At 42.1% G+C, this 26,589-nt stretch overlaps 2 protein-coding genes across 8 annotated transcripts in view; both read left to right on the top strand.

The window, feature by feature from the left end:
- The window catches only part of LOC142387995 (uncharacterized), a 35,329-nt gene extending 32,787 nt beyond the window's left edge, over positions 1-2,542 (top strand). For all 6 annotated transcript variants that reach the window (XM_075472805.1, XM_075472808.1, XM_075472807.1 and 3 more), the window contains 2 exons: positions 602-755; positions 1,864-2,542. In XM_075472805.1, the coding sequence (XP_075328920.1) occupies positions 602-755; positions 1,864-2,431 (722 nt within the window). In that variant the 3' untranslated portion in view covers positions 2,432-2,542. The remainder of the gene's footprint in view (positions 1-601; positions 756-1,863) is intronic.
- A 1,997-nt stretch (positions 2,543-4,539) lies between these two features.
- hnrnpul1 (heterogeneous nuclear ribonucleoprotein U-like 1) lies at positions 4,540-26,356 on the top strand. 2 transcript variants are annotated; one of them, XM_075472813.1, is made up of 16 exons: positions 4,540-4,610; positions 5,115-5,378; positions 5,956-6,222; positions 6,395-6,608; positions 6,719-6,792; positions 8,152-8,291; positions 8,945-9,044; positions 10,348-10,460; positions 10,599-10,865; positions 13,333-13,455; positions 13,538-13,666; positions 17,700-17,868; positions 18,639-18,911; positions 21,076-21,227; positions 21,313-21,537; positions 25,327-26,356. In XM_075472813.1, exons 2-16 carry the CDS (start codon positions 5,156-5,158, stop codon positions 25,441-25,443), a joined length of 2,586 nt encoding a protein of 861 aa, XP_075328928.1. In that variant the 5' UTR covers positions 4,540-4,610; positions 5,115-5,155; the 3' UTR covers positions 25,444-26,356. The 2 variants fall into 2 exon arrangements, with proteins under 2 accessions (XP_075328928.1, XP_075328929.1); XM_075472814.1 differs by having other exon boundaries at positions 21,316-21,537.
- Positions 26,357-26,589: the final 233 nt, after the last annotated feature.

The raw sequence follows: 26,589 nt of genomic DNA on the forward strand, positions 1-26,589 counted from the left end.
CTTGGGGTTGGGTTAGCTAGCTGCATTTGGGCTTGGGGTTGGGTTAGCAGCTGCAGAAGCAACAAGTGTCATATTCGCATGGGTTGATGTGAGGTGCTTCATTAGATTTGAGTTACTTGAGGCAGACGTGGATGAAGTTTTTTTTCCCTGGGCATAGCGTGCATGTTACATACACATTGTTGCCTTTTATCTCCACGGGTGAGAAGTAGTGCCGGTAATTCCAGTTAGAGAACGCTACCTGTGAACTTCCCTGGCTCGTCGCCGCTGTCTTGAGTGTGTTTAGTAGACATCGCGTGCAGTGAGACAGCGTGAGAGGGCTTCCGCCCACTCAGCCAATCATCATCGCATTTGCAACGCTGTCATCATCCCCAGCCCTGCTCTCTCCAGGCAGCTGATGTGTAGCCGAAAGCCTACAACCAAATTGTAGTGACGCGCCACTTTATATTCTCAGTAACGATAACGGCGTTGTAACGATGGGAGAAGTAATTAATTAGATTACTCCGTTACTGGAAAAATAACGCCGTTAGTAACGCCGTTACACTTAAACGCCGTTACTCCCAACACTGGTTATATGTGAACATGTTTTATCCCTTTGTTTCAGCTGACACATGTAAAACCAAGTGGAAGGGGTTAAGAGATACATTTGTAAGAACCCAAAAGAAACCCCTCCCCAGTGGATCGGCGGGCGGCACGCACAAGCAATGGCAGTATTATGAGAAATTGTCATTCCTTTTGCCACACATCCAACCAAGAAGGTACGTATAAATTACTTATTAAATCAAAGTAAATGTCATAAAAAGTACTGAAGCTTCAAACAATATTGTAAATGTAAATGTATTTTATTTATACAGCCCTTTACAGACAATCTTTACGGTGTACCAAAGTGTTTTATAGCAGGTAACAAATAAAGAGAAGAATAAATAAAAACAAATAAAAACAATAAAAGAACAGTGAAAGCAATAAAATACAACAAAATCAATTAAGATAAAATAAGATAAAAGTGTCATCATACTACTGGGTATTAAAAGCAATCCTAAATAAGTAGGTTTTTAGCCTGGATCTGAAGAGGCCCAGGTCAGAAATAAGACGCAGCTGGACGGGGGGCTTATTCCAGAGCCTGGGGGCAGCTTTGGGAAAAGGCTCGCTCACCCCAGGGTTTGTATTCTGACCTGGGCACTTCCAGCAGAAACTGATCTGCTGACCTCAGAGCTCGACCAGGACTGTTAAAAGCTCAGATAAATACGATAGGGCGAGGCCGTTAAGAGCTTTAAAAACACACATTAAAAGTTTAAAATCAGTTCTATAAAGGACAGGAAGCCAATGGAGGGAGTTCAGAACAGGAGTGATGTGCACACGTCTGTTGGTGTTGGTTAAAGACGGGCAGCAGCGTTCTGCACCAGCTGAAGGCGGCTGAGAGAAGACTGGGAGACGCCGACATAAAGTCTGACCTTGAACTTATTAGGGCATGGATGGCTTTCTCAAGGTCATGACGACTTAAAAACATTTTAACTTTGGCCGGGAGACGCAGCTGGAAAAAACTAGTCCTGACGACATTGTTCATTTGTTTGTCCAACCTCAGATCAAAGGTCAAAGGTCACTCCCTGATTTCTGACCGTTGAACTAAGCTTTGAAGACAAGGTGCCAAAGCCAGCCGTCAGTATCCCCAAACACAATGCATTCAGTTCTGTCATCATTTAAATGAAGACAATTTGGGGCCAACACTGCTTAATATCAGCAATACAGTATTGATAACCGTAAGTGCGTTTTTAAAAAATGTGTCTTCAAAGTGGTGCGAACTCATGTATAAAACTATAAAATGTTCATATGCAAATTGTTCCTATGTGTACTTTTTTTTTTCTATAGTTCAAAAGGCAACTTGAGCCTGATACACCAGGAGGAAGAAGAAAGGTCGCCCACCCCTCAGTCATTATCGGGGTCTGAGGATAGTTCCAGCACGCCTGGCATTTCCCTTCCACCGGCAGCTACATCAGCACTGACTACGTTTCGGTCCCGGAGCCCCAGGGACAGGGCGTCAAGACCGGCTGCTGCAGCACCGGCTCCCCGCCAAACCAGAAGGGTCCAAAGGGAGGACACCGACCTCGGGGAGCGGCTGATGTCTTTGTTGGGGCAGCCGGTGCCGAAACCACACGTGCCTGATGGGGAGCTCGATGAGGCCTACCACTTTGCACTGAGCCTTGTGCCAATGTTACACCGATTAAATGCAGACCAGCGGCAACGAGCCAAAATTGAGATTCTCACCGTATTACATAATCTTGAAAGAGGCCAGGCTCAACAACAACCTCCACCCGCTCCGGGACCATCACCGCACCACCAGGCCGATTCCCCCCCAACCACAAACGGGGTCGTTGACACAAATGCTCACGAGTACTTTGAAGATCGTACTTACACGGAGCAATTCTACACGATGTAGACTAACAGACTTTTTGAAAAGCTAAACAGTTACTTTGTACATTTATTACGTTTATATGTGAACATTTTTACTTGAGTGTGAATTCAGGAAGTATTAAAATCTGTTTCTTGAGCTTGTGGTCTGTGATTTCATTTGTTTTACCTCAGTGCCACAGCCAGTGTCCGCTTAGGTTCTATGGCAGCTCTGTAGTTGGTGCTTTGCGTCGTCACTTCAGGGCCGATGAGGGACAGAAGTTCGTCCATCTGCTCTGCGCTCATTCTGAAGTACTGATGGTGGCGTTCAGCCACCAGATGGTAAAAATCGCCTTGTAGTCTCCTTTGCTGGTTGAGGGGATGAACCCAAAACCGGCTCCTTCTCCCTCTGCAGTCCTTCGAGTAAGAGAACTAATGCGAGTGTTTTCCTTCTGCATACAGGCGCTGTATGTGAACAACACACATGAAACAATTATGATGAATGAAACTTATTGTTTCATAACAAAAAAAAGCCACAAATCATTTATCCATGTCTTATCATTCATAACTGGACTTTTAACAGTATGACTATGTAAGTACAGAGTCAATATAGCACAACAACGTAGGACATAATAAAACTACAAATACACAAATATAGAAACTGACAAGCACACTTACCCATGATAGAAGCAGAAAAGCAGAAGATAGATGGTCAAATCAACAGGTTCTTCCACGTCGGAGAAGCAGTAAGCTTGTTGTTGTTTCACTGATACATACAGTGTATCGCGGGATCTCGCGGTCTCGCGTACGTTCCATATTATCGCGGGATCTCCCAATCTCGCGTAAATACGGCTGGCTCGCAATGATACAGTTACATACATGGTTCTTTTTGCTAACTTTTCTATTCATAGATGGAAATTTGCTAATAAAACGCCATATTTTCCCCATTTTATTAAAGATATAGAACTATATTTTAAATCAATAACAGACTCTACTAATGAAAAGGCTCTAAGGACAATTTCTATATGTACATCTTTGCATGTTTTCATCTAACACCCCTGGTTGTTTGTTTACATAACTGTCATGTTATATTGTATTCTTCATTCGTTTGTTTGTTGTATACCTATTTCTGTTTAAATAAAGTATTCAAAAATATAAATAAATAAATAATACGTGCTTTCGGGGGTCCACCATTAAGCCACTGAACGAGGATGCAGTAATCCAAACTACTGTCATATGTACAGCCTGATGGCTGCCTTGCTTCACTCTCTGTCCCCTGCTGTGGTTGGGTGGAGGAGGTGGGCATCAGTGCACTGTGTGATTTGGGGGCTATAATTTGCTCTTGTTTTGAGCAACTACGTAGTTGTAAAATGGGATTGTTATAATATTCATAGTGAATTTCTATGGTTGACAGCACGAGGCAATGGTGACTTTAAAGTTAATACATGTTGTTACAGCTCCAGCGTATTACTTAATCTTTTTGGGGAGTACTTGATTTCATGATTTATTGGCTTCACTTTCAAGTGATTATTGATTTATACATCTTCTGAACCTCAAAAAACACAATCAGACTAAACAAACAGTACCATCATCATTATCATACGGTTGTATTATTTTTTTAAAGGATCTACACCTACAGTTTCATGTAAACTGTCATGAGAGATGGTGTGAAATAAAATGATATGCTGTCTGTTAATCGGTGTCATCTTAAGTATCCTGATCATAAACCATTTACAAAGTATTGTAAATATTTATAATTTTTTTTTGCGCTACTTGACTTATTTGAATTTCCCCCATTGGGGGATGAATAAAGTATTTTTCTATTCTAAACCAATTAAACAACATTAATCAGCATAAACTAGCTGTACTTTAAAAACTTTGGTGTGTTCTAAGCTCCTGAAAAAAGTAAATAAATAAAAAAAATGTTGAGCTACTTGACAAATTTGAATTCCCCCCATTGGGGGATCAATAAAGTATTTTTCTATTCTATTCTATTTCTATTCTATTCTGATAAATATCAGACAGTGTATCTAAGTTAAAATGCAGGGTTTGATCCCCCCCAAAGCGCGGACACAACCAGTATTGCAATGTTTTGGTGTACGTCGAAGCTCAGTCGACTACGCGCATGCGCAAAGGTTTTGTCAACTTCCGGCTAATGACGCTAGGAGGCGGTAGCGGTTCTTTCAGACTTCTACCACGACTTACCCGCGCAACTCGCGTAAAAGGAGGTAGGCCTCAATTTTATTTTTTAATCATATTTAGCTTCATGACTTTATTACAAACCGGGTACAGAATGCATTGACTGCAGGACTTGCATGAACAACCATAGTGGCGCGTTAAACATGCATATTCCCTGAGTTAAAGTCACTTTTTCTGCAAGAATTGGCATACTTTAGCAAATGCTAGCTTAACGAGGGTTACCGCCGTTAGCTAAACTAAGACAGCTTGAGGCTAGAAGCAACCGTAGAAATAATTAAGTGGTAGTTTTGCGTTTTATTTTTATAGTAATATTGAAAAGGTTAAACTGGACCGTGTGTTGTTGAGTTAATAGACCCGTAGCATTGTTCAGCTAATGGTGAAATAACTGTGCAGCGCTGCTAGCCTGCCCTAACAGTTACTATCCTGTTTGGTTTTGAGACCGCGCAACACACATCGATTTGAAAGTTGCATGCCTTGTTTGTAAGCTTTTTTCCAACCATTTTTGTTTTGTTTCCTCTGATTTGCAATTAAAGATACACAACAACCATCCAACTAACAAATACTCAAAAACGCCATGAGTTTAGACGTGAAGAAACTGAAAGTAAACGAGTTAAAGGATGAGCTCCAGCGCCGAGGCCTTGATGCCAGAGGCCTGAAGGCAGATTTGGTGGAGAGGCTGAAATCTGCTCTGGAGGCTGAAGCTCAAGCTGATCCCTCTGAGCAAGCCGAGGCAGGGGAGCAGGATGAATTCAGTCAGGACTACCCAGAAAATGAAGACGATGCTCAAGAACAACAAGGTACGGCTATTTACAGAGGAGCTTCTTTGTTCTTTAATACATAGTAATGCCTTATACATATTGTTTTATTTCATATTAAACTTTTCAATAGGGCAGATAAGTTTTAGTAAGTGTTCACAAGGGATTTCCAATTTTGAGAATATACATACAGACACTGAAAGTGCTATATAAAGTGCAATAGATGCAATGTTTATAAGTCTCTGAGCCATAACGAATTGCTGACCTGGTTTCTGGTTTCGATATTTAAGGAGTCACTTTAAAAGCAGGATATAGGCTAACAATAATAAAATGACAACCCTTGTAATATAGACATAAACAGATGCTAAAACAAATGAAGACAACTGCTAAAAAATGGTCACTGATACGACAATTACAAGGAATAATCGAACAAAAATTTCAAGCCACAGTTAAGAATTATATAAAAAAATCTCAGATGTATGTTGTGACCTGATGAATGTCTGTTTGCAGAGTTTTGCGTAATCATTGAACCATTGTTTCACTGCTGTGTTGAAAGATTGGTGTTACAAGATAGAGTAAGAACGTAAAAGTTCTGGATCTAATTTTTTTTAATGTGCAGAAGCAGCTGAGGACTGTGGTGATGATGAAGATGATGGCAGTGAAGATGATCCACCTCAAGAGGAAGATGAGGGAAGAGATTCAGGTGGTTACTATGAGGAAGAGGAGACGGAAGTCGAGCCCTTCGAAGCTAAAGAGACTTCGGACACGAGTCGTGACATGCCCGACTTCACAGCCGATGAGGATATTCAGGGATCAAACATGACGCCTGAAGAAGAGACCAAGCCGGAGGTGAAGGTTGAGGAGGAGAGCGTCGAGAACAGACAAGGTCATTATCCACTAAACATAACGTGTGCACATTTTTCAGCTACTGGAGCAATTTGTGGGTTTATGATCCTTGATGCCACGGTTGATTCACCATAATAACTTATATGTTAAAGATGTGATTTCTATATTTAAGTGTGCTATAACCCATATACGTACTAATTTTACCGATTTAGAAGTCAAAGTGGAAGTCAAAACGGAAGAAGATGTTGGTCCTGCTGGGGAAGGAGAGCAAGACAGCCAGGAAACAGAACAGCAGCCTGAGCAAGATGCTGCAGACCAGGCTGAGCAAGTCAAAGCGGAAGGTGACAAAGGTGGAAACCAGAGCCGCAAGAGACCGTACGAGGAGAGCCGGGGCTACAGCTACTACGAACACCGCGAGGAGAAGAGGTGAGCCGGCTTCCAACTGGTGTTCTGAATCAGCACGACCACTGTTACATTCAAAAGGACAATAGTGGCTGTATGGCTTGTTAACGTGATACTCTGTCAATGGTTCCCAGATCCCGAACTCCACAGCCTCCTGCTGAAGACGAGGAAGAGAACATAGATGACACTCTTGTAACAATTGATACATGTAAGTTCGACCTCTTACATGCCTGATTTTAAAAGTCCACCCAAGCCCCTGTTTCATATCGTTGGTGATGGAAGCAGACATTCAGGCAGACAAGTGTGTTTTCCACACTTTTCTGGTGCTATGACGGTGGCAACATCAATTTCTGTCTTTGTCGACATATTCTATCCATCTTTGTTAACACAATGCTCTGTCTTCTGTCTGTGCTGAGCTACCACAACATTGTAGCTGAGCTCCAGTCAGCTTTTTGCTCTAAAGCCACTCTGTTGGGACGCCAAAGCTGGAGTCCTGAAATATTCTAGAGATGTTCCTGAGCGGTGCCATCCGGGCTTCTTCTTAAGTGATTCTAAGTGCTTCACATAGAACATCAAAGCATTCAAACTGAGTGTGCAGTTGAAATGTACAACAGAGAAGTGCAGCAAAAGCTATGAATCCAAGAGTCTCAAGTCAGTTAAATGCAGCGATAAAGAGGAAAGTTTTGAGGTTTGAGTTGACGCAGACCTGCAGTTATCTGGGAATTTGTTCATTGTAACTGAATGCAGCCTCTCCATGTTTAGTTCAGAGAACCCCCCCCACCTCTGGAACATTAGTGAGTGAGACCGTGTTTGAACACGTCAGCAAATATCCCTGAATAGTTGTTCTGTGTTTTCTGTGTGAGTGAGTGTGTATGCTAGTGAGAGCTTTTCCTTTCTGCCGACCTTTATTCTACTTTCCATTTCTTCACTGCAAATTTGGATCTGTTCAGACTTGTGTTACTGATGTCAGCTCCATAAGGAGTCTCATCTGCTATTCTAAACTTCTCTGCATCATGAGCTGCCTTTTACTCCTGTTTAAACACTTTGCTGCCTCATGTTCCAAAAGCACAAGCTGGCTTCTGTATATTAATTCACAACTCAACCAAGAACAGTACATCCACAACTATTCTTTTATTATATTTTTTGAGCTTTGACATAAATTTGGCCACATTTGCATTGCTTTTTTGTCTGGTAGCTGTTGAATAGAAGAGATGGTGTAGCGCACACAACCAGGAGTCACCAGAAAGTCTGTTTTTAGCTGCTGAATCAGATGACTTCAACATTTTGCATGTATGCAAAGTGTGAACTGTATTGGCAGTAAGGCCCTTTGATTATCTGAAGAGAGGTGGACTCAGGAGAGTGCTCCAACTTTACAAACCATAGACTTCTGCACCAGAAACACCATAACCTGCAGTCTTGTATCCGTTTTTCTTTAAGTTATCCCTCTGCCTAATGTAACAGGTGTGTCAAAAAAAGGTGCAGCTTAAAAACAAAAGCTCATTTTAAAGCAGAAAACGGCGAAATAAATTCACAGCATATTCTATAAATTACACACATTTCTTTTCAGACAACTGTGATCTGCACTTCAAAGTGTCCCGAGATCGGTACAGCGGGTATCCACTGACCATCGAAGGCTTCGCTTACCTGTGGGCCGGAGCACGAGCCAGTCATGGCGTCTCGCAGGGCCGCGTGTGTTACGAGATGAAGGTAATTTACAAAGAATCAGTACTGTGTACACACGTGTTCATTAATGTTTTTTATTTACTGGTCGGTGGTAAAGTTATTTTTTATGAGCTGTTTAAAAAAAAAAAAAAAGATTAGAAGAAGTTAATAATCCAACACGATGTGATACATAACAAAATGATAATTGTTACAAAAATTAGGTTTAAATCCCTTCTTTATTGGCAAAGAGAGAAAAGTTAAGCCCTTTAGAAACCGACGTAATTCTGACTGATTAGCACTCTGAGTAGTGTGTTTTAGCTCTTTTTACGCCTTCAGCTCATCCTCAGGAGGAAGGAATACTGCCTGCATGGTCCAAACATGCAGGAAGAGGCTGTTTCAACCCTCTTTTTTTTCTTTCTTTTTTTCAGTTTAATGATTTTTGCTAATGCCGTATTAAAAGGCTCGGCTGTTTGGTGCATATGTAAAAACACTTGCGACTGTTAGGAGTGGTTGCACGGTCTTTGCTGCTGGGGTAGCTGCATGCTACATCCGACCCCGTAGTCAAACATGTTCCAGATGGTTGTACATTACAAGCCACAAATCTTTGTGTGTTGAGCGGTTCTCCAGTCTAATCACCAGTTTTTATACCTTCTTCCTGATTTATTTATTTTTTTAAATTTCTTTTTCTCTTCCTTCAGATCAATGAAGAAATTCCTGTGAAGCACCTGCCCAGCAGTGAGCCTGATCCCCATGTGGTCAGAATTGGATGGTCCCTTAACCACTGCAGCACTCAGCTTGGTGAGAAAAGCATCTGTTTGCAACAATAAGCACATTTACAAAATAATACAAAAGCCCCCCCAAAAAAGGACTTTCAAAACTCATGTAGACATGTTGGACTGCTTCTCAAAACCAGGCTAACACACTTGGCTTAAATGAGCCATTTGTATTATTTACATACTCGGAAGTTAAGTCTTTTTTGTTAAGTGTATGTCGATAAAGCCAAATTCTCATGAAAGCTGCTCTCATTCACATACATTTCTGCTTCTTTTGTCTGACAGCCCATTAAAACTACTAGTGAACTCGTGGTTGCTCATTTCAAGGCTGTTGCTCTGCTCCAATAAAATCCTGATTTTTATAACCGCATCGGACAAAACCACCGCTCACGTAACTAAAAGACAACATCTGTGCAGTGAATTCAGCTCTAAACAGAGAAAGTTGGAAGCAGCAACACGTCCTGAACATCTACAATCTCACTGCTTAGGATTAGGGCTGGGCAACGATTAAAATGTTTAATCTAATTAATCGCATGATTTCCCTGATTAATCACGATTAATCGCATTTGTACGCAAAATCCAAAAATGAATCCAAAAGTAGCGTATAGCTTTTAGCATTTAGCTTTATTTTAAATGTGCTGCCATATGAATGAAAGTGCCATAACATTTGTTGTGCAAACACACTTTTAACATCAGCATCTTTCTGTAGTTTTTATGTAGAAGCCTCGCTCCACTGTCTGTTTCCTTGAATGACTTGCTGCTATCAGTTGTGTGTTTTGCCTTTAAGTGATATTTTAGACTGGAACTACTACGCTGAGAAGACAATTCAACTTGGCTGTAAATACAGGAGTTTTTTTCAAATTTATTTTGAAATACGTGCTTTTATGTTGAAACGAGTAAAACAGGAAGTAGCGCCGGTTAGCTCCGTGAGCTTCACACAGAGACCGAGCAGCACCTGTAGCGGTGATGTCCAACTATAAATTGAAAATGGCCGAGTAAAAGTTCCGTACCCTTCTCCATGTTTGGTGGATCTGCCGATTACTTGTTTTCCGGATTCGCAGCAGACAGCAACAGACTTTTACAATAATAAAACCTGCGTTAATGCGCGATAAAATATTTATCGGCGTTAAATAATTAACAAGTTAACGCGATAATAACGAGTTAACTCACCCAGCCTTACTTAGGATATATTTTGGTCGATAGGTTCTTCTCCCGTGCATGTGCAGCGGTCCGACCGGTTCGAGCTGTAACCGCGAGCGTGTGACATGAATCAAAGCCGACTAGTCATTCTAAATGGAGATCGTGTGCTTTGCTTTGTCACGTTTTAGGTGAGGAGCCCTTCTCCTTTGGATATGGAGGAACAGGAAAGAAATCCTCTGACTGCAAGTTTGCAGACTACGGGGAAAAGTTTGGTGAAAATGACGTCATTGGCTGCTACATTGTAAGTAATCATAACAGTTGAAATGTTCTTAAAAGCTTCTTAAGAATTTGTAATTGCTGCTTTTTAGTCTTTGCAACATGTTTTTCATGTTTTTAAGCTCATGATTTTTTTTCTCTGCCTCATGACTGTAATTAACAGGACTTTGAAAGTGAAGACGAAGTGCAGATGGGCTTCTCCAAGAACGGAGTGCATCTGGGTGTGGCTTTCCGAACCACCAAGGAAGAGTTGGCAGGACGCGCCCTGTTCCCTCATGTGCTGGTGAAGAATTGTGCCGTTGAGTTCAACTTTGGACAGAGGCAGGAGCCTTACTTCCCCCCACAGGAGGGATACACCTACATCCACAATCTTAGCATGGAGGACAAGATCAGAGGCACTAAGGGACCTGCCAGCAAATCTGAGTGCGAGGTAGGGCAGCAATGTTATTCATTTAAATGATTTTATTTGTTTCTTTTTATATTCTTTTAATGCTTCTTCCACTCCCTAGTACAATACTTTTATTTTATGTAAAGCACTTTCAGTGTTTCCCACAGAATTTTTGGAAACTATGGGGGGGGGGGTAAATTTGTTCGACTGCAGATTTTATTTTATTTTATTGATTTGCACAAATTCATTCAAATATAACAAAAAAAATACACAATAAAACACAACAAATTAAAAAAAAAAAAAGGAATGTGTGCTGGAGATGTCAGAAACCCTTGTGGGCTTATAAGGAAACCTCATCTTGTCATTAAAACCCAATGATAACAATTGTAATAGAAAATATTTACAGGTTAAAACTAAACTTCATGAAAAATATGAATGGATCATATACAGTGAGTACTTATGCCTTTTTGAGAAACTTGAAAAGGTTGTCCTTGATAATAAAGGGTGTGGGAAGTACACAATGAGTTCAGGAACACATCAGAAGTGGTTTGGTGATGATATCTTTAAAAACAAGAGAGCTATTACAAAATAAAAATCTGAAATGGAATTAACTATGCACACTGAGTAAATGTTCTACCTAAAATGATTTTTCTGGAAACTAAAAGGCTGTGAAAGCTTTATAGTGAGTTCACAAACCCATCCGAAGTGGTTTGGTGTTCATTGGTTGAATATCCAGTGAGAACAAAAAAAGGCGTTGCACTTTTGCGACGGTCCCTAAGCGCTCCGGCTGCCGTAGTTCACTTAGAAGTATATTCGGCGCGGTTACTCTGATCTTTCAGGCTTACTTTGGTGAGTTGATAAAGCCTGTGGTATGTTAGTCTTAGTTTTCTGTAAATATTAATACCATACTGAGGCTAATTGGTGCGGTTTTCGTGACGCTATTACGATTACAAAGCTGGAAAATAGGCGAATGTGAATATAAAACCAACTTCACCCCGCTCCGCCTAGTCGGGACGGTTGAACCACACATGCGGGACGGATGAAACACCTTATTTTAAACAGAAACTATTGAGCTTACTATTTTTTTAAGCAACATACTGGACAACATACTAGTGTACCCGTCAATGCTCAAATTTCACATTATTTCTCAGACTATAAATTGGTCAAAAAAATATGTTTGTCAACGAAATCACGATGATTACAGCTGACCTTTATGCACGCGCACCCACTGATCTATAACGTGTGTCAATCGCCCCGACAGCGACTAATAACACATAAACCTTTTTTGCCACTAAACTTCAAAACTCTGACATTGCACACTTTAGGACATGTTTAATTACTAATTCACCTGTTGTATAGTCATATTGGTTGGTTTTCGAAGGAAATCGCTGTGTTTAAAAAAAAAAAAATCGCTGTGTTTCAAACGATTGGGATTCGGAAACTATGGCGGCCAAAAGGAAACAATGGCGGCCCGCCATAGTTTCCTCAATGTATGGGAAACACTGACTTTGAATTGTTTGTGTATGACATGTGCTATATAAATAAATTTGATTTGATTTGATGGAATGTTTTCGGACACAGGAAAAGACTTGCATCCTAAATAACAAATGACACTCCACGTATTTGTCGTATTAAAGGGATAATCCGGAGTAAAATGCACTTAAGTTCAATTTACGGGATGTTGGGAGTACATACGTTCAGTTGATATCAAAATCATGTCATTCGGATGTGTTTTGAGAATTTCGATTTGACCGTTTTTAGCCAAAAGTCGTTAGCCTGGAAGTGAATGGGGCAAATCATGTCACCGCTACAAAACGCTATTGTTATACCTCTTCTACAGCTCCAAACAACATAACACTTACGTGGTAGTGAGTAGAGCGTCCCTAAAGCCAAACCGAAGTGTCCCGAGGTCTTCATGTGGTCGGATAGAGAGTCCAGAATGAATTTAATCAAGCCAGTACCTTTCCGGAAATGTGTCTGCTGCAGCTGCTGCTGAAGACCGTGGTGAAGTTGGTTTGATATTGGATATTCGACAGATATTCACAATAAGGAAATAAGGTGTCTTTTTTTTTCAAACCAATATTAAACCAACTTCACCACGGTCTGTAGCGGCAGCTGCAGCAGACACATTTCCGGAAAGGTACTGGCTTGATTAAATTAATTCTGGACTCTCTATCCGACCACATGAAGACCTCGAGACACTTCGGTTTGGCTTTAGGGACCCTCTACTCACTACCACGTAAGTGTTATGTTGTTTGGAGCTGTAGAAGAGGTGTAAAAATAGCGTTTTGTAGCGGTGACATGATTTGCCCCATTCACTTCCAGACTAACGACTTTTGGCTGAAAACGGTCAAATCTCATTCTCAAAACCCATCCGAATGACATGATTTTGATGTTAACTCAACGTTTGTACTCCCAACATCCCGTAAATTGATCTAAAGTGCATTGTACTCCGGATTATCCCTTCTAATACGATGATTTAGCCCATGAACTTGTCCCCTTGTTTCAGATTTTGATGATGGTTGGTCTGCCTGCCTGTGGAAAGACCACATGGGCCATAAAGCATGCAGAATCCAATCCTGAGAAGAAATACAACATCCTGGGCACAAACGCCATCATGGACAAGATGAAGGTCCGTTTTCACAACCGTCACAGTCGCGGCGAACATTCAGAAACGTTGGCTTCACATAACTGTGTCTCCGTTTGCCGTGAAGGTGATGGGTCTGCGGCGCCAGAAGAACTACGCCGGGCGCTGGGATGTTCTGATCCAGCAGGCCACCCAGTGTCTGAACAGACTGATCGAGATCGCCGCTCGCAAGAGACGCAACTACATCCTGGATCAGGTACTGCTCCTCGACCTACACTCTGTTCTCACACTCACCACAGTCAGTCAATGTGCCCTGATGATCACCTTTTCTCTAATGGATTATTTATTTATCTTTCAGGGGGTCTCTGTGTATTATAGAGTAGAAGAAGCATTGATCACCCTCTTGTCACTTGCTTGTCATGCATTGTAAACGAAACTGATTATCATAAGTGACAGAATATGTCGTGTTTTCATCCTTCAGTATAAATGCACTTGCTATTTCTTGTCATAATACAGTATTGTTTGTCTTGTGAATTTCAACAATGTACAAGTAAACCATGACTATGTAAAGATGTTGAGAAACAAGTAAGCTCTGACTGGTGAGTAAGAAAAACACCTTCTGTTGCTAATTTGATAAGACAGAGTTGATGGCTTTTTAAAAGGCTTTTTTTAAGTGAGATACATGGAACATTTGAGTTTGTTTTTTAATAAATTGACCCTGAAGGTAAGTACTGACTAACAGTTTTAGATTTTCAGATCCTTATGTTCAGCTAAAGTGAGAAAAGGTAGGTGGGTCAGGCGGCTCTGTGTCTTTTCTCTGGACACTGTGAGTATGAGCAGGTAGGTTATATCTGTCTGTTGTTGTCTGGTATGGGACGGGAATTCATTTGAAGATGAAGGTAAGTGGAGGTGAGTGGGGGGACCCATCATAGAGTAGTTTTTCTTTGTCGATTAATTGGGAAATTAGTTCTGCTGCACCTGAAATAAAGAACTCGTGGGAGAATGGTTAATTTTCAGACGTTTTTTTTTAGTATTTCTTAATTTTGCTTCCATCACAGATCTGGAATTAGACAAGTTACAGTTATAAGCTTCTGAATTTGTCACAGATGAAAAGCTAAAATACATTTATATATATTTATGTAAGTTTTTGTCCATAAAGCTCCCGATTAAACCCGTAAATTTCTTTATAGTAAGATTATGTTTTTATTTCAATTTCAGTAGTCGTGTACCTCCTGCCCCTCGACTCTTAGAATGAGACGTAACCGTAACGCCACACGATAAGTTTTACATTAACCGCATGTCATTTTGTAACATATACGTAAAAAGCTAGTGGAGAGTGGGCAGGTGTGTATGTTACTGTGCATCACATTGTGGAGAGTAGTTGCTATATCGAGTGTCGAGCGTCTTCAACACGCATGCTGCTTTTCTACTAACGGTGAACCCGAGCGGACAATAAACATAAATTAGCCGTCAGGAAAAGAAACAAAACGCTAATGACCAGTTGGAGGCGAGAGTTTCCTGTTGAGAAGCTAACAAATGAGTGCTACATCAGGAAATATGTAGGAATAGGACATTTTTTAAGCTCGATCTGCAGAAACTGTGATCCCCACTGCTTGCCAAATGCAGATATTGTTTATATTGTGGCCTGATTTATTAAAACTCACAGTTTGGAACTCTTAATCTGTTAACTTTGCTACTCCCGCGAGGCCCAACTGTTTTGTGTATTGTCTTAAGAGCTCACGCTGTGTCTTTAACGATCAGACTGATTGAAACCGCAGTTTTCTTTGTCAGCGATTTATTGTTAAAGAGATGTTCCACCCATCCATCCATTTTTCTATACCCGCTTAATCCAGTTTAGGGCAGCGGACAGGCTGGAGCGTATCCCAGCTGTGATTGGGCGAGAGGCGGGGTGCACCCTGGACAGGTCGCCGGTCGTTAAAGAGTCGTTTAGAAATAGAAAGCACTTAGTGTCATTGTTAAATTTAAAGGTACAAACCAAACAGCAGGTATTCCACAAACATGCTTTAGAGGAGGTGAACCAGACTGTGATCCTGTTCTCTATATATCTTTATGGTACGTCGGTACTGATCGAGCAGGGTGTGAGAGTCCCGTCGTGAAGTTGATGCTTGTGGGAATGTTGCAAAAACACAACATTCCTTGTTTCGTTTGAGTTGGCAGATAACTGGACGGGGATACTTCTGTTTAGATTAGCCACATAGCTTTCACTGCAGGAGCCGTTTAACAGGTAAACAGTAGCTGATTGAATTCATTTGTTACAATTATGACAAAGACTACATTAGTACCCAGAAAATCTGCTAGTCTGTCATGAGTTCTGGTGTCGAGGACATTAATCGCACACTGCTTTATGAAAGCGTCTACAAAGCTTCGTTATTGTTCTGATTAATCGATTCTGACGGTAGAAACGCATTCTGTGGATTTAACAAATAATGATTAATGATTGCAGTAGGATGACCTTTGTTGAAATAATAAAGTCAGAAGTATGGATCAGTCCGTTCAGAGAGAGCCGTCTGCTGCTGGTTAGAAGGAATAAGTTCTGTGCATCAGTTTGTCATGATTCAGACTTTGTTCTTTACCTAACTTGTAAATCATCCTGGTCGAGACGTTTTTAAAGAGCTGAGGAAACGTGTCATGTGACGTTCGCTGAAATATTCCTGCTAAAGTGACTGCTTTCATCTCAGTGAAAACAAAACTAGTTTTATTTGGATGAGCAGACTTTTTACTCGACCCTGACAGGTTTCTGAGGCCCGTGGTTTCATATAATCAGTCATCAGTTTAATACAAAACATTGCTGTGATATTTGACTCATTTACATTTGTTTAACAGATCCGTCCGGTTGTCAAAACAGTCTCATTTTAGCTACATTGAAGCTATTCATGCCTTCGTTTTCCCCTCGACATGTTGATAGGGATTCCCTTTATGTGGGTACAGAATCCTCTTTTCTGCTTTGTTTCCAGCTGGTGCTAAAATGTCTTTTTATGCGTCATATATAGGGCTGGAGGGATACACTAATCTCACGATACGATGCACGAGATTCAGCCAACGATTCGATACTCTTACATCATTTTCTGGGAGGTAAAAAGGGACAGCGTGCTTTGACATGAATCGTCGCTGATTGGACTGTTGGTCTGACCTTTGAACCGGAAGCACAACACCGCCAGACAAACCGAAACAAACGAACATGTCACAAACGTGAGAGCTGTGCACTTTATATATGACTATTATATCACCGTTTTGTATTATATTAATGTTTTGTGTTTTCACTAATTGTAACGTATATATCGCAGTATGGATAAAATTGCTAAGCCCTGGTCAGATAACGGCTCACGTGCTTTCCTTCGTGTTTGTTTTAGGATTGTTTTTAAGACCTGATCTGAATTTTTATATCGTTATGCTCCAGCTATAAGACGGAGGACGGCTAATAACGTGCATTTAGATGTTCTAATCACAAAAACTGGAGACCGTGCTGCTTACTTACCTGCTCATATGAGAAACTGCTAAGACCGTAGACGCTTTCAGGGGTGCTATTTAAGAGCTGTTTGAGCAGAAGAGAGTTTGACATCGAAATTTGATCCGGTCCTTCTGTTGTTTTTTAACATGAATGTGGATTTTACTGCGTTTCTTACTTTAACTTATTGTGTTTTGTTGCTCATGATTTGTGAAAATTGAAACTTTCAGGTACTTGGAAGTCTTCCTGTCGCACTGTAATCAGTAGAAATAATCCAGATTATTTGAGAGTATAAAAGTGATGATCTGGATTGGAATCGATCGTGTCGTCATGGTAACACGTCAGTTTGTGATATATTGTGGGGTTGACGCGTTTTGTTCTCACTGTTTTGTGGCTGTAGGTAGTCTTGATTTTAAATGCTCGCCGCCTGCACGGCCTTCAGTATTAACACTTTTAAAACATTTAGACATGTTGCCTCTGCATGGATACCTGCTTCAACATCAGCGTTGATATCTGCTTTAATTGAGTAGTTTGAATCTCAGTGTTTTTAGAAAACAGTGTAGCCAGGTGTGATGGTTGTGGGGTCCCTCTTTTTATAATTAACATTCAGCAGCGGTCGCCGGGTCCCTGGATGTGCAGCGGCTGTGAGGTGAGTCTGTTGAGTGACGAGAGGCCACTAGTACCTGAAAAAACCGTAGACTGACATCCAAGCCAAACCTCTCTCACTTGATTATTGCAGGGTTCCAGCTTCCTTCCAGTGGAAAGCCATTACAAGTAAACAATAACAAACAAGCTTCTACTTCTTTCTTGTCACCATTGCTAGACAAATGTATATGGATCAGCAAGGAGACGAAAAATGCGTCCTTTTGAAGGTTTTCAACGCAAGGCTATTGTAATTTGTCCCACGGACGAGGATTTTAAAGAACGAACATTAAAGCAAACCAATGAGCAGGGGAAGGATGTGCCCGATCATGCTGTTTTAGAAATGAAAGGTAGGAATGCTGTGGAAACCACAAATAAAACACCAGATCTACTTTTTACTATTTTCTATGTGTTGTCTCTAAAAAAAATCAAACTTGGAAGATGTCCCCTCCCCCTTTTCCCCGTCATAGCCTTTGGCCAGATATCAGACCTGGACATTTTTTATTTTTTTTTAAACAGTCCACATAAAATTGATTCTTATTTTTGCCCTCTTTGCCACTTTTCATTCAGCTTACTTCTAAAGCACTGCAAACTGAGACTTGGGCCCTGTTGAGGTCGTGTAATGGCACAGCTAATATCGTACAATTGGCTACCTCGGAAAAAAGGATGTTTCCAAATGGGAAAACTTGCAAGCAGACACATGGGTCGAATTGTTGGACGTTAACTCGTAACATGGTCTAATGAGCAGTCCTTGGTTTGCAGTGCTGTTTCACCAATCCTTTAGTTGTCCTTTTTGTCCCCTCCCCACCTCTACTGAAGTCCCCTCCCTCTCCTACGTCTGCTACAACAAATGTTTCCTCCATGCTTCTTGGAGGTGATGTTTGTTCCCTTTACCTTGTCATCTGCTGTCATTTTCTGCTCTTAGTTTCTCTAATTTGCGCTGCCCATGTATTGTAGTAATTAGTTTTTATTTTGTCTTCCGGTGGTGTGGCTGCTCTGGTCCTCACTACACCCCCCCCCTGCCCCTCTCTTTCTCTCTTTCTCTGTGCCTCTCCATCCATCTCTGGCTGGATGGGCTGTCTTTGTCCTCCTCCTGTGGTCATCTCTGTCACTCTTCAAGCCAACTTTACTCTCCCCGAGCCTTGCGACTTCCTGGAGGCGGTGACGTACGCTGAGCTGGAGTGTGACGAGGCTGAAAAGCTGGTGAAGCAGTACAATGAGGACGGTCGCAAGGCTGGCCCGCCCCCTGAGAAACGCTTTGACAACAGGCAGGTCGGGTTCCGCGGCCGTGGTGGTAGTGGTGGGGGTAACTTCCAGCGGTATGACAGCCGCGATGGCTCCCGTGGTAGCTACCAAAGCCGCACTGGAGACGGAGGAAGTGGATACAGAGGAGGTGAGACACTTTTGCCTTAATTCTTTCCATCTGTGGCATGTTGCACCGTCAGAATGATAGATTCTGTGTCTTATTGTGTCATTTTAATTCATTTTTTTATGTTGTAAAACAATTCATTGTCAGAAAGTGTTTGATTTTTAACAACAAATCATATGTAACAAATGTGTATACTATGCATTCATAAGGCCAGAAGAAAATCGTGAGGGACCGAGCCGGTTAGACATGAGGACACAGAAATAATTGAAGGAAAATGGGTTTATTCCCAAAAAATAACGAACTTTAAACAATAATTACAGGGCCCTTAAGAGGTCAAATGAGGAAACTAAATTCAAAGACAAAAATCAAGATTTTAACATAACCTTAAGGTAACAGTTCAAAAACTAACAAAGCTGACTTGACACGCAACAAACAAAGGGGACTTAAATGTTGGCTGATCAGACCATTACACACTGAGGAAGAGGGAAGGGAAACATCGACACAAATTTAACTAACAAAAGTAAATACACACAGTTAGCTCAAAGCAAAAATGAAAAGACTCCATAGTCTTCCCCCCTCTAGTTGGTATCACCCAATCAATCTGGGATCTGAGCGGAGTGTTTCGTTCAAGCCAATTGGAATTCAATTCATTGTAATCATAATCAACACTGTGTACAATTTAAAAAGTCGGTTAGATGTAAAAGAAGCACCACAAACAAAGACATGTCGCAGTCTGTTCACCAACATCTTCCTGTGTGATGTAATAGGGTGAAAGAAATTAGGTGTTTTATATCAGAATAAAGAATAACTCGAACCCTAATCCGTTCATAGTACAGTTCCCAGAGCCACAAATGTTTGATGTTTGCCCTTTTTATTCCAAAGATGTATACATTTTTAAAACTCAAACCTGAAACTACTGCTTCTGTTTTTCATTGCTTATACTGTTTTGTATTGATTTTATGTAAGAACAGCTAGGGCTGTCGCGATAACCGCAAAATGCAATCACCGCGGTGCTGAGAGGACCTCCGCGGTGCGTGTCCAGGCCACCGCCCACCGCACGCCCCCTTGCACGCGCAGAACAACTCGAGAAACTAAGAGTTTTTAAGACTGCACAGTAGATACAAAGCGACTGACAGAACTGATACTTTTTTTAAGCCAGCACAGTAATAATGATGCATTGTATATTCCCCGCAAGGCAGGAGAAACACATTGACACAGCTAGGTGGCGTGTTTCTGTCGTCATCTTTGCATATAGGCACCGCACACGCACACACGTCTGCATGCTACTCGTTGTGGTCTCATTCTCCCTCAGCAGCTGATATTACAAGAATATGCCTACTCAGTGTCGTAGCAATAGAAGTTAAAATAAAATGCAGTGGCCTACCTTTATCTCGGCTTTACTCCTCTGCCTAGTCCGGACACTTTATGGCTTTGAATCTTCCCTTATTATCCATGTGTAACGTTGTAAATGTGACTTTCTAATATCAACAATAAACCACAGAACCACAGCTCGGTGTGCACATTTGCTGTTGGGAAATACCTGATCATTTCAACAAAACTGTGTAGGTGAAACTATTTAAAAAAAAAAAAAACATTTAAAAAATGTGCCGTGCCAGAAATAAGCTCTAACAACTTCGCGGAAACAGTTAAAGTTCAGCTTGGGTTGGTTGGTCGGCGGCAGTCTGTTGACACGTGAGCTCAACTGCTGCACTGATCTGCTTCGTTTTTCTCCGTCATTACTAAACAAAACGTGCGCAGGTCTGCAACAGTGTTGATATTTGCCATGTGACACTGGCAACAATGTTGCAGAACTGGGGTATGCGCTGCTTGATCTCCGCTATGTTGGTCTGTGAGCGAGTAAATGACAGGCAAAGCAAAGTGAAATGTCAGAATTGCTGGGAAAAAAGACGGATTATGTGCTCGATTTTCATCTAACATTGCGTGTCGTGGAAAGTAGCCTAATGAACAAAAATGCGATATCACCGCACACCGCGCTGTTGAGCGGCTATGAGTCACCGCGGTGGGAATTCCCTCACCGCGACAGCCCTAAGAACAGCAAAAAAAAAAACGTGATTTGAGCTTGAATTTTAATGTACTTTATACATTAGGAGCCACACACAGGACATAATGTTTCTGTATCCTGTAAAGTCACATAAATGTTTATTGTAACACGATTTTTGTGTCGCAGGCTACAATCGCGGCGGCAGCTATAACCAGAACAGGTGGGGCAACAGCTACCGTGACGGAGGCTCTGAGGCACGTGGTGGATACAGCCGCAACCAGCAGTCAGGGGGAAGCTACAACCGCCCAGCTCCTTACAACAAAGGAGGATACAACCAGGTGACGGCATGACCTTTGAAGTGGTAAAAGGGGGATTTAAAAAAGAAAAGCAACTGTTAAATGATTATATTGTCATTGTCATCAGCAGGGCTACAGCCAGAGCTACAATCAGGGCTACAACCAGGGCACCTACAACCAGAATTACTATGGCAACTACAGTCAGTACCCAGCATACAGTCAGAGCTACAGCCAGACACCTGCCACTGGACAGACGTACAACCACCACCAGCAACAGCCAGCGCAGCAACAACAACAACAACCGCAGCAGCAACAGCAAACACCGCAGAGCTACAACCAGCAATATCAGCAGGTGGATGTTGCATCTTCCTACGTTTGTGCACGTCACCAGACGGGTGACGCGGCGCTAAAGTCTGACGGTTCAGATTGTTACACAAGAATGGTTCAGGTCCACTTCTAGAGTAGTGACACCCCCGTTCTCCCTATCAGCAAAGATCACCCGACGTCGCGGTATACGTCATCGTAGCATTTGACCAATCGGCAGAGACCAGGAACGCGGCAAACTTTCTCTTTTTTTTCTGATAGCGGGGGGGGGGGGGGGGGGGAACGCTGCGTTGACTCGTCTCGCGGTAGAAATTTGATCGGTATAACAAACCTAACCACGGTAAGTTGATGTTACTCACACATTTTACAGTTTAATATTTGTGTCATGACGTAAGTGTTGTTTGTGGAGATCTTTTTAGGGAAATTAGTGAAATTACAGCATGAAAAATCCGGTGACCACATTTGATCATACGCACGTTTATGGTAAACATTGGAAGTGTCCGTTTTTGGACGTTTCCCAACCAGGTAGGCCGTTCAAGCCGTTCTTTCATGTACAAATAAGACAAAAGAGCTTAGGAAAGTATGTTTTAATGTTGCCTAAGATTTTTATAGAACTTTACAGAGATTCAGATGTAATTATAACATTATGACATTAGACATTTTGAAGCTATAAATAGTGAATATTAGTGTTTTTTTTGTCAGTTTATGACCGTATAAAGTTGTTTTTATTTTTTAGATTAATGGTTTTTCTAAGTCTATACAATGCTTCAGAGAGAATTTTAACCCATTTCTAGATGGGCAATATAAGGGATTCTTTTTCAGTTTGTGACCTTATTACAGTTTTATTCTGTTTATTTTGTAGTTTTCTGGGATTTTTATTGGGAGCTTTGGCAAGCGGAAGAGGACAGCTGTCATGCCAGCCCATCCTGCCATCAGTGATGATGACGATGACGATGTCATTGACCCCGACTTTGTCCCACTTGACCACAGCCAGGACATTCCAGGCTCAGGTGGTACCATCCCCTCTGCCAAGAGGAAATGTCTGCAGCGTGCAGTGGAGGTGCTACAGGACGGTGACAGTTACGGAGAAAACAGTGAGGATGATGATAATGAGCAGCCAGCACCACCAGCCAAGAGGCCCATTAAACCTTGTAAGACAGCAGCCAGGCCGACCACTTGGCACAAAGTTGACCTGAACAACCCACCCCTGCCTGAATACCAGCATCCCACCCCTGACATCATTCAAACCCCTTTTCAGTACTTTGCAAGGTACTTTGATGCCCAAGTCATCGGTCTCCCATCTGTCATAGATTACTGGGCCATGGAGACCAGGGTCCCTCAATTTGCCAACCTGATGTCTTCAGAGATTCAAGCTGCTGAATAGTGGATTCAGCAGTGGATTCAAAACACTGGATAGTGTAGTGGTAAGATTGCCACCTTTTGTGTAGGTGACCTGGGTTCAAATCCCCTGCATAAAAGGTTCTACCTCCAGTAGGGGTCCTTAGGCAAGACCCCCTTACCCTACTTGCCTACCTGGAAGTCACTGTGGATAAAAGCGTCTGCCAAATGCATAGACATGCTGACAAGTGTCATCCACATCAATGACAACACGGAGATCCCCGGCACCACTGATAGCTTCTCCAAAGTCCGGCCGTTGTTCAGCTTCCTCTCTACCGCCTTCAGGCAGGAGCCGCAGACACCCAAGCAATCTGTGGATGAGGTGATTGTTGCTTTCAAAGGGAAGACGGCTGGCAATCTGAGGAAATACATTAGAAACAGGCCTGACAAGTGGGGTTTTAAATTGTTTACCAGGGCCTCTGAAGATGGCTTTGTCCATGACATGGTGCTGTACCAGGCCAAGACTACCCTGGAAGCCCATGATGTCCCGCTGTCACCTCAACAAAAGGCCTTGGGAGCCACCAGCCAGATTGTCTCTGCCCTGGCCAGCACCATGTCCTCCCCCGCCACCACGGCCATCTTTGCTGACCAGTTTTTTACCAGCTTGGAGCTCGTGCGGCACCTCCGAGACCAGAATTGCAGGTACACGGGGACAGCCAGGGTCAGTAGAATAAGAAACCTTCCACTCAAGTCCATCAAGGAGTTGGAGAACAAGGCTGTCCCTCTCGGTATGTGTGACTACGTCTCCAGCGATGACGGGATACTGGCTGTACGCTGGAAGGACAACAAAGGGGCCCGTGAGCTGCCCAGCTGCCATCAGGAGTTATAATGCCCACATGGGGGGAATTGGCAAAAGTGACATGCTGGTACACCTCTACCGCACCCCTATGACGTCAAAGAGGTGGGACATGCGTCTCTTTGCTTACACCATTGATGTCAGCCTCACAAACGCCTGAGTTTTGTACAAGCGTGACTGCAAGGCCCTCGGTGTGTATGGCAAGTCTCTTAAAAGATTTCAGAGTCCAGGGTTGTGTTCGAAACCGCATACTATATACTACATACTTCCATACTGCATACTCATCGATCAGACAGTATGCAGAGCGTTTACCCACAATGCATTTCGTTCCTGCCCGAGCCGAAATCAGCCGGCCTGAAGCTGATTTCGCTTAAGCTCTAAACTCTGTAAACTTTAGCAACATTTGAAACATTTTCAGGCGAGAAAGTAGTCGTTTAGATCCCCAACGTGTTGAAAACCTGACAAAATACCGGCTGTTTACAATTTTGTTCCCACGAATTCGGCGCTACTAAAGCTAGCCGCAGTGAGCAACGCACTTCCGGTTATTTTCACAAAATAAAATACCCGTTGCCTTTTATCATAGGGAAAGCCATTACGTTACAATTGGTGCTTTTGTTTTGAAAACAGGAAGTGAACCTACCCTCGTTGTAGCTAGCTTGAAACTGCCGTTTTGACAGGAAATGACGATTGGCGACGTCATGTTACGTTGCATCTTGGGTAGTTTGACTATGAGTAGTAACCTCATGATGCATACCCAACATTTCAGAGAATCTAGTATGCATCCGGGAAAAAAGTCAGTATGAGTAGTAGGAGTAGTATGCGGTTTCGAACACAGTCCAGGTGTTCCTGGGTGCCGGCCACCAGAGGTCAGCCATGTCCAGAAGAGGCTCATCTTCATCTGTTGACAGCTGGACCCCCAGTGATGAGGATGTCCCTACGCCTGTCCGGGGGCACCGCAGCCACACCCCAAGTGGGGCTTTTTGCGGTTTGATCAGTCCCGGTTCCACGCACCTGTACACGCTATAAAAAACCAAACCTGCAAGCGCTGCAGCAGGAAAGGCAACATTTACAGGTCAAACGTGGTCTGCCGTATCTGCAAAGCCCACCTCTGCTTGAACAGTGAGCGGAACTGGAAATGCCACCAAGAAAAGTCTAGTGATGAAGTTCACTAGTTAGTATTCATGGATTGTATGATGTTCTGGTGTTCTAATGTATTATTGCAACAAGCCAGAAGTGTTCTAAAATAAACATTTCTTGCCGTTTGTGTTTTCTTAAACTTCCTGGATTTAAATTTATTTATTTATTTTTTACCACAATCGGGCAAGGAACCAAAAATGGTCACTTTGTGAATTCTACCGTCAATTCTCCTAGAATAATGATCTACGGTTTAAATGTTGTAATGAGTTTGCAGATGCCGTTCCGCATGCAGCTCTAATAAACATAGAAGACGACGTTCAGAATCTTAAGCCCCAAAAACTGGTGCTTCGCTGGCTCCAGCTCTGTGCTGGTCCAGAGCAAAGAACCAAACCGGAACCAGCCGAGATGTCGTGTATAAAAATGTAGTTTTAATATGATGGAGTTGAAGCATCTTCTAACTGCTGCGTTTCTTTCCCCCGTCTACAGTATGCTCAGCAGTGGCAGCAGTACTACCAGAACCAGAACCAGTGGAACCAGTATTACAGCCAGTACGGCGGATATCCTGGACAGGGAAGCCAAGGCTCGTCCTCTGGTTCCCAGTAGCCTCGTCCTGCTTCTGCACCTGCATCCGCCACTGCCCCCCCCCCCCCCCCCAACACCTCTGACCTCTGCAGCAAATTGATTTTTGTACAGTCCCACATTACGTCACATTACGTTTCGTCTGGTTTGACACAGTAGCCTTCATTCCTCACCTATCAATGTGCGCATAAAGTTGTAAACCGTTTGATGTCTTCTTGTTATTTTTACTGAATCGAGTCTTACTTTAAACATTGATTGTGAGGTGGTAGATTGATAGCTCGCGAAACATTAAATGAATGTTAATGATTATGCATCTAATGTGGATGTCAGGACTACATTTCTGACAGATTGAAGAGGTAATTGTATATTTTTAGGATGCAAAGTGTGAAAAATGACGGGGAAAAAGAGTCATTTTTGCCTGCTTTGAGAAGCTTAACAAAGAACAAAATGCATGCTTTTTACCTTCATGACCTTTTCCAATGTCTTGCTCTTTACTTTTCACTTGCAGAGTGAGCACATTTTATTTACCGCAATAGAAACCAAGCATTATGGAACCTTTCTTTTTTTTTTAAATAGGTGTTGATACTGTAGTATTTAATCCAGCCTTTGATTAAGATTTTTTTGCCATTCTTGTTGGGAAGTTGTATTTGCAGGGTTTTTTTTTTTTTCTCTTCCTTTGTGATTGCTGTTTGTTGAGTCCGGTAGTTAAATCCTGTTCTGTCAAGCCAGTTCTTTTCTAACTTTAAATGAAAATCTGATTTCGACCAGTTCCGCAAGCTGTCTCGTCTTTATACAATAAACACAGTTGTATACACATGAAGATGTTTTGGGATGGAATGAATTAAGGCAAACACAACAGATGCTTTTTTTATCATTGTTGATGTTTCTTATATTTCATTAAAAGTGAAAACAGGTGGAAAAAAGACGCCGAAAACAATTTTCAAATCTCGGGACTGTTTTTTGATCCAGTGCAGTCCTCCTGAAGTCCAAAATGTTTTCAGGGTAGGAAATAAACACTTTGTTTGCTCGCTGCATTTATATTACTCCAAACTAAAGAGGAAAATGTAATCAACCACTTTCAAGAAACTGATCTGACCGGGTCAAGATCCCATAAAGCGATAGTTCGCCTCTTTTGACTTGAAGCTGTGTGACATCCCATATTAGCAACAT

Source organism: Odontesthes bonariensis, chromosome 9 (assembly GCF_027942865.1).
Source record: "Odontesthes bonariensis isolate fOdoBon6 chromosome 9, fOdoBon6.hap1, whole genome shotgun sequence".
Classification (NCBI taxonomy): domain Eukaryota; kingdom Metazoa; phylum Chordata; class Actinopteri; order Atheriniformes; family Atherinopsidae; genus Odontesthes; species Odontesthes bonariensis.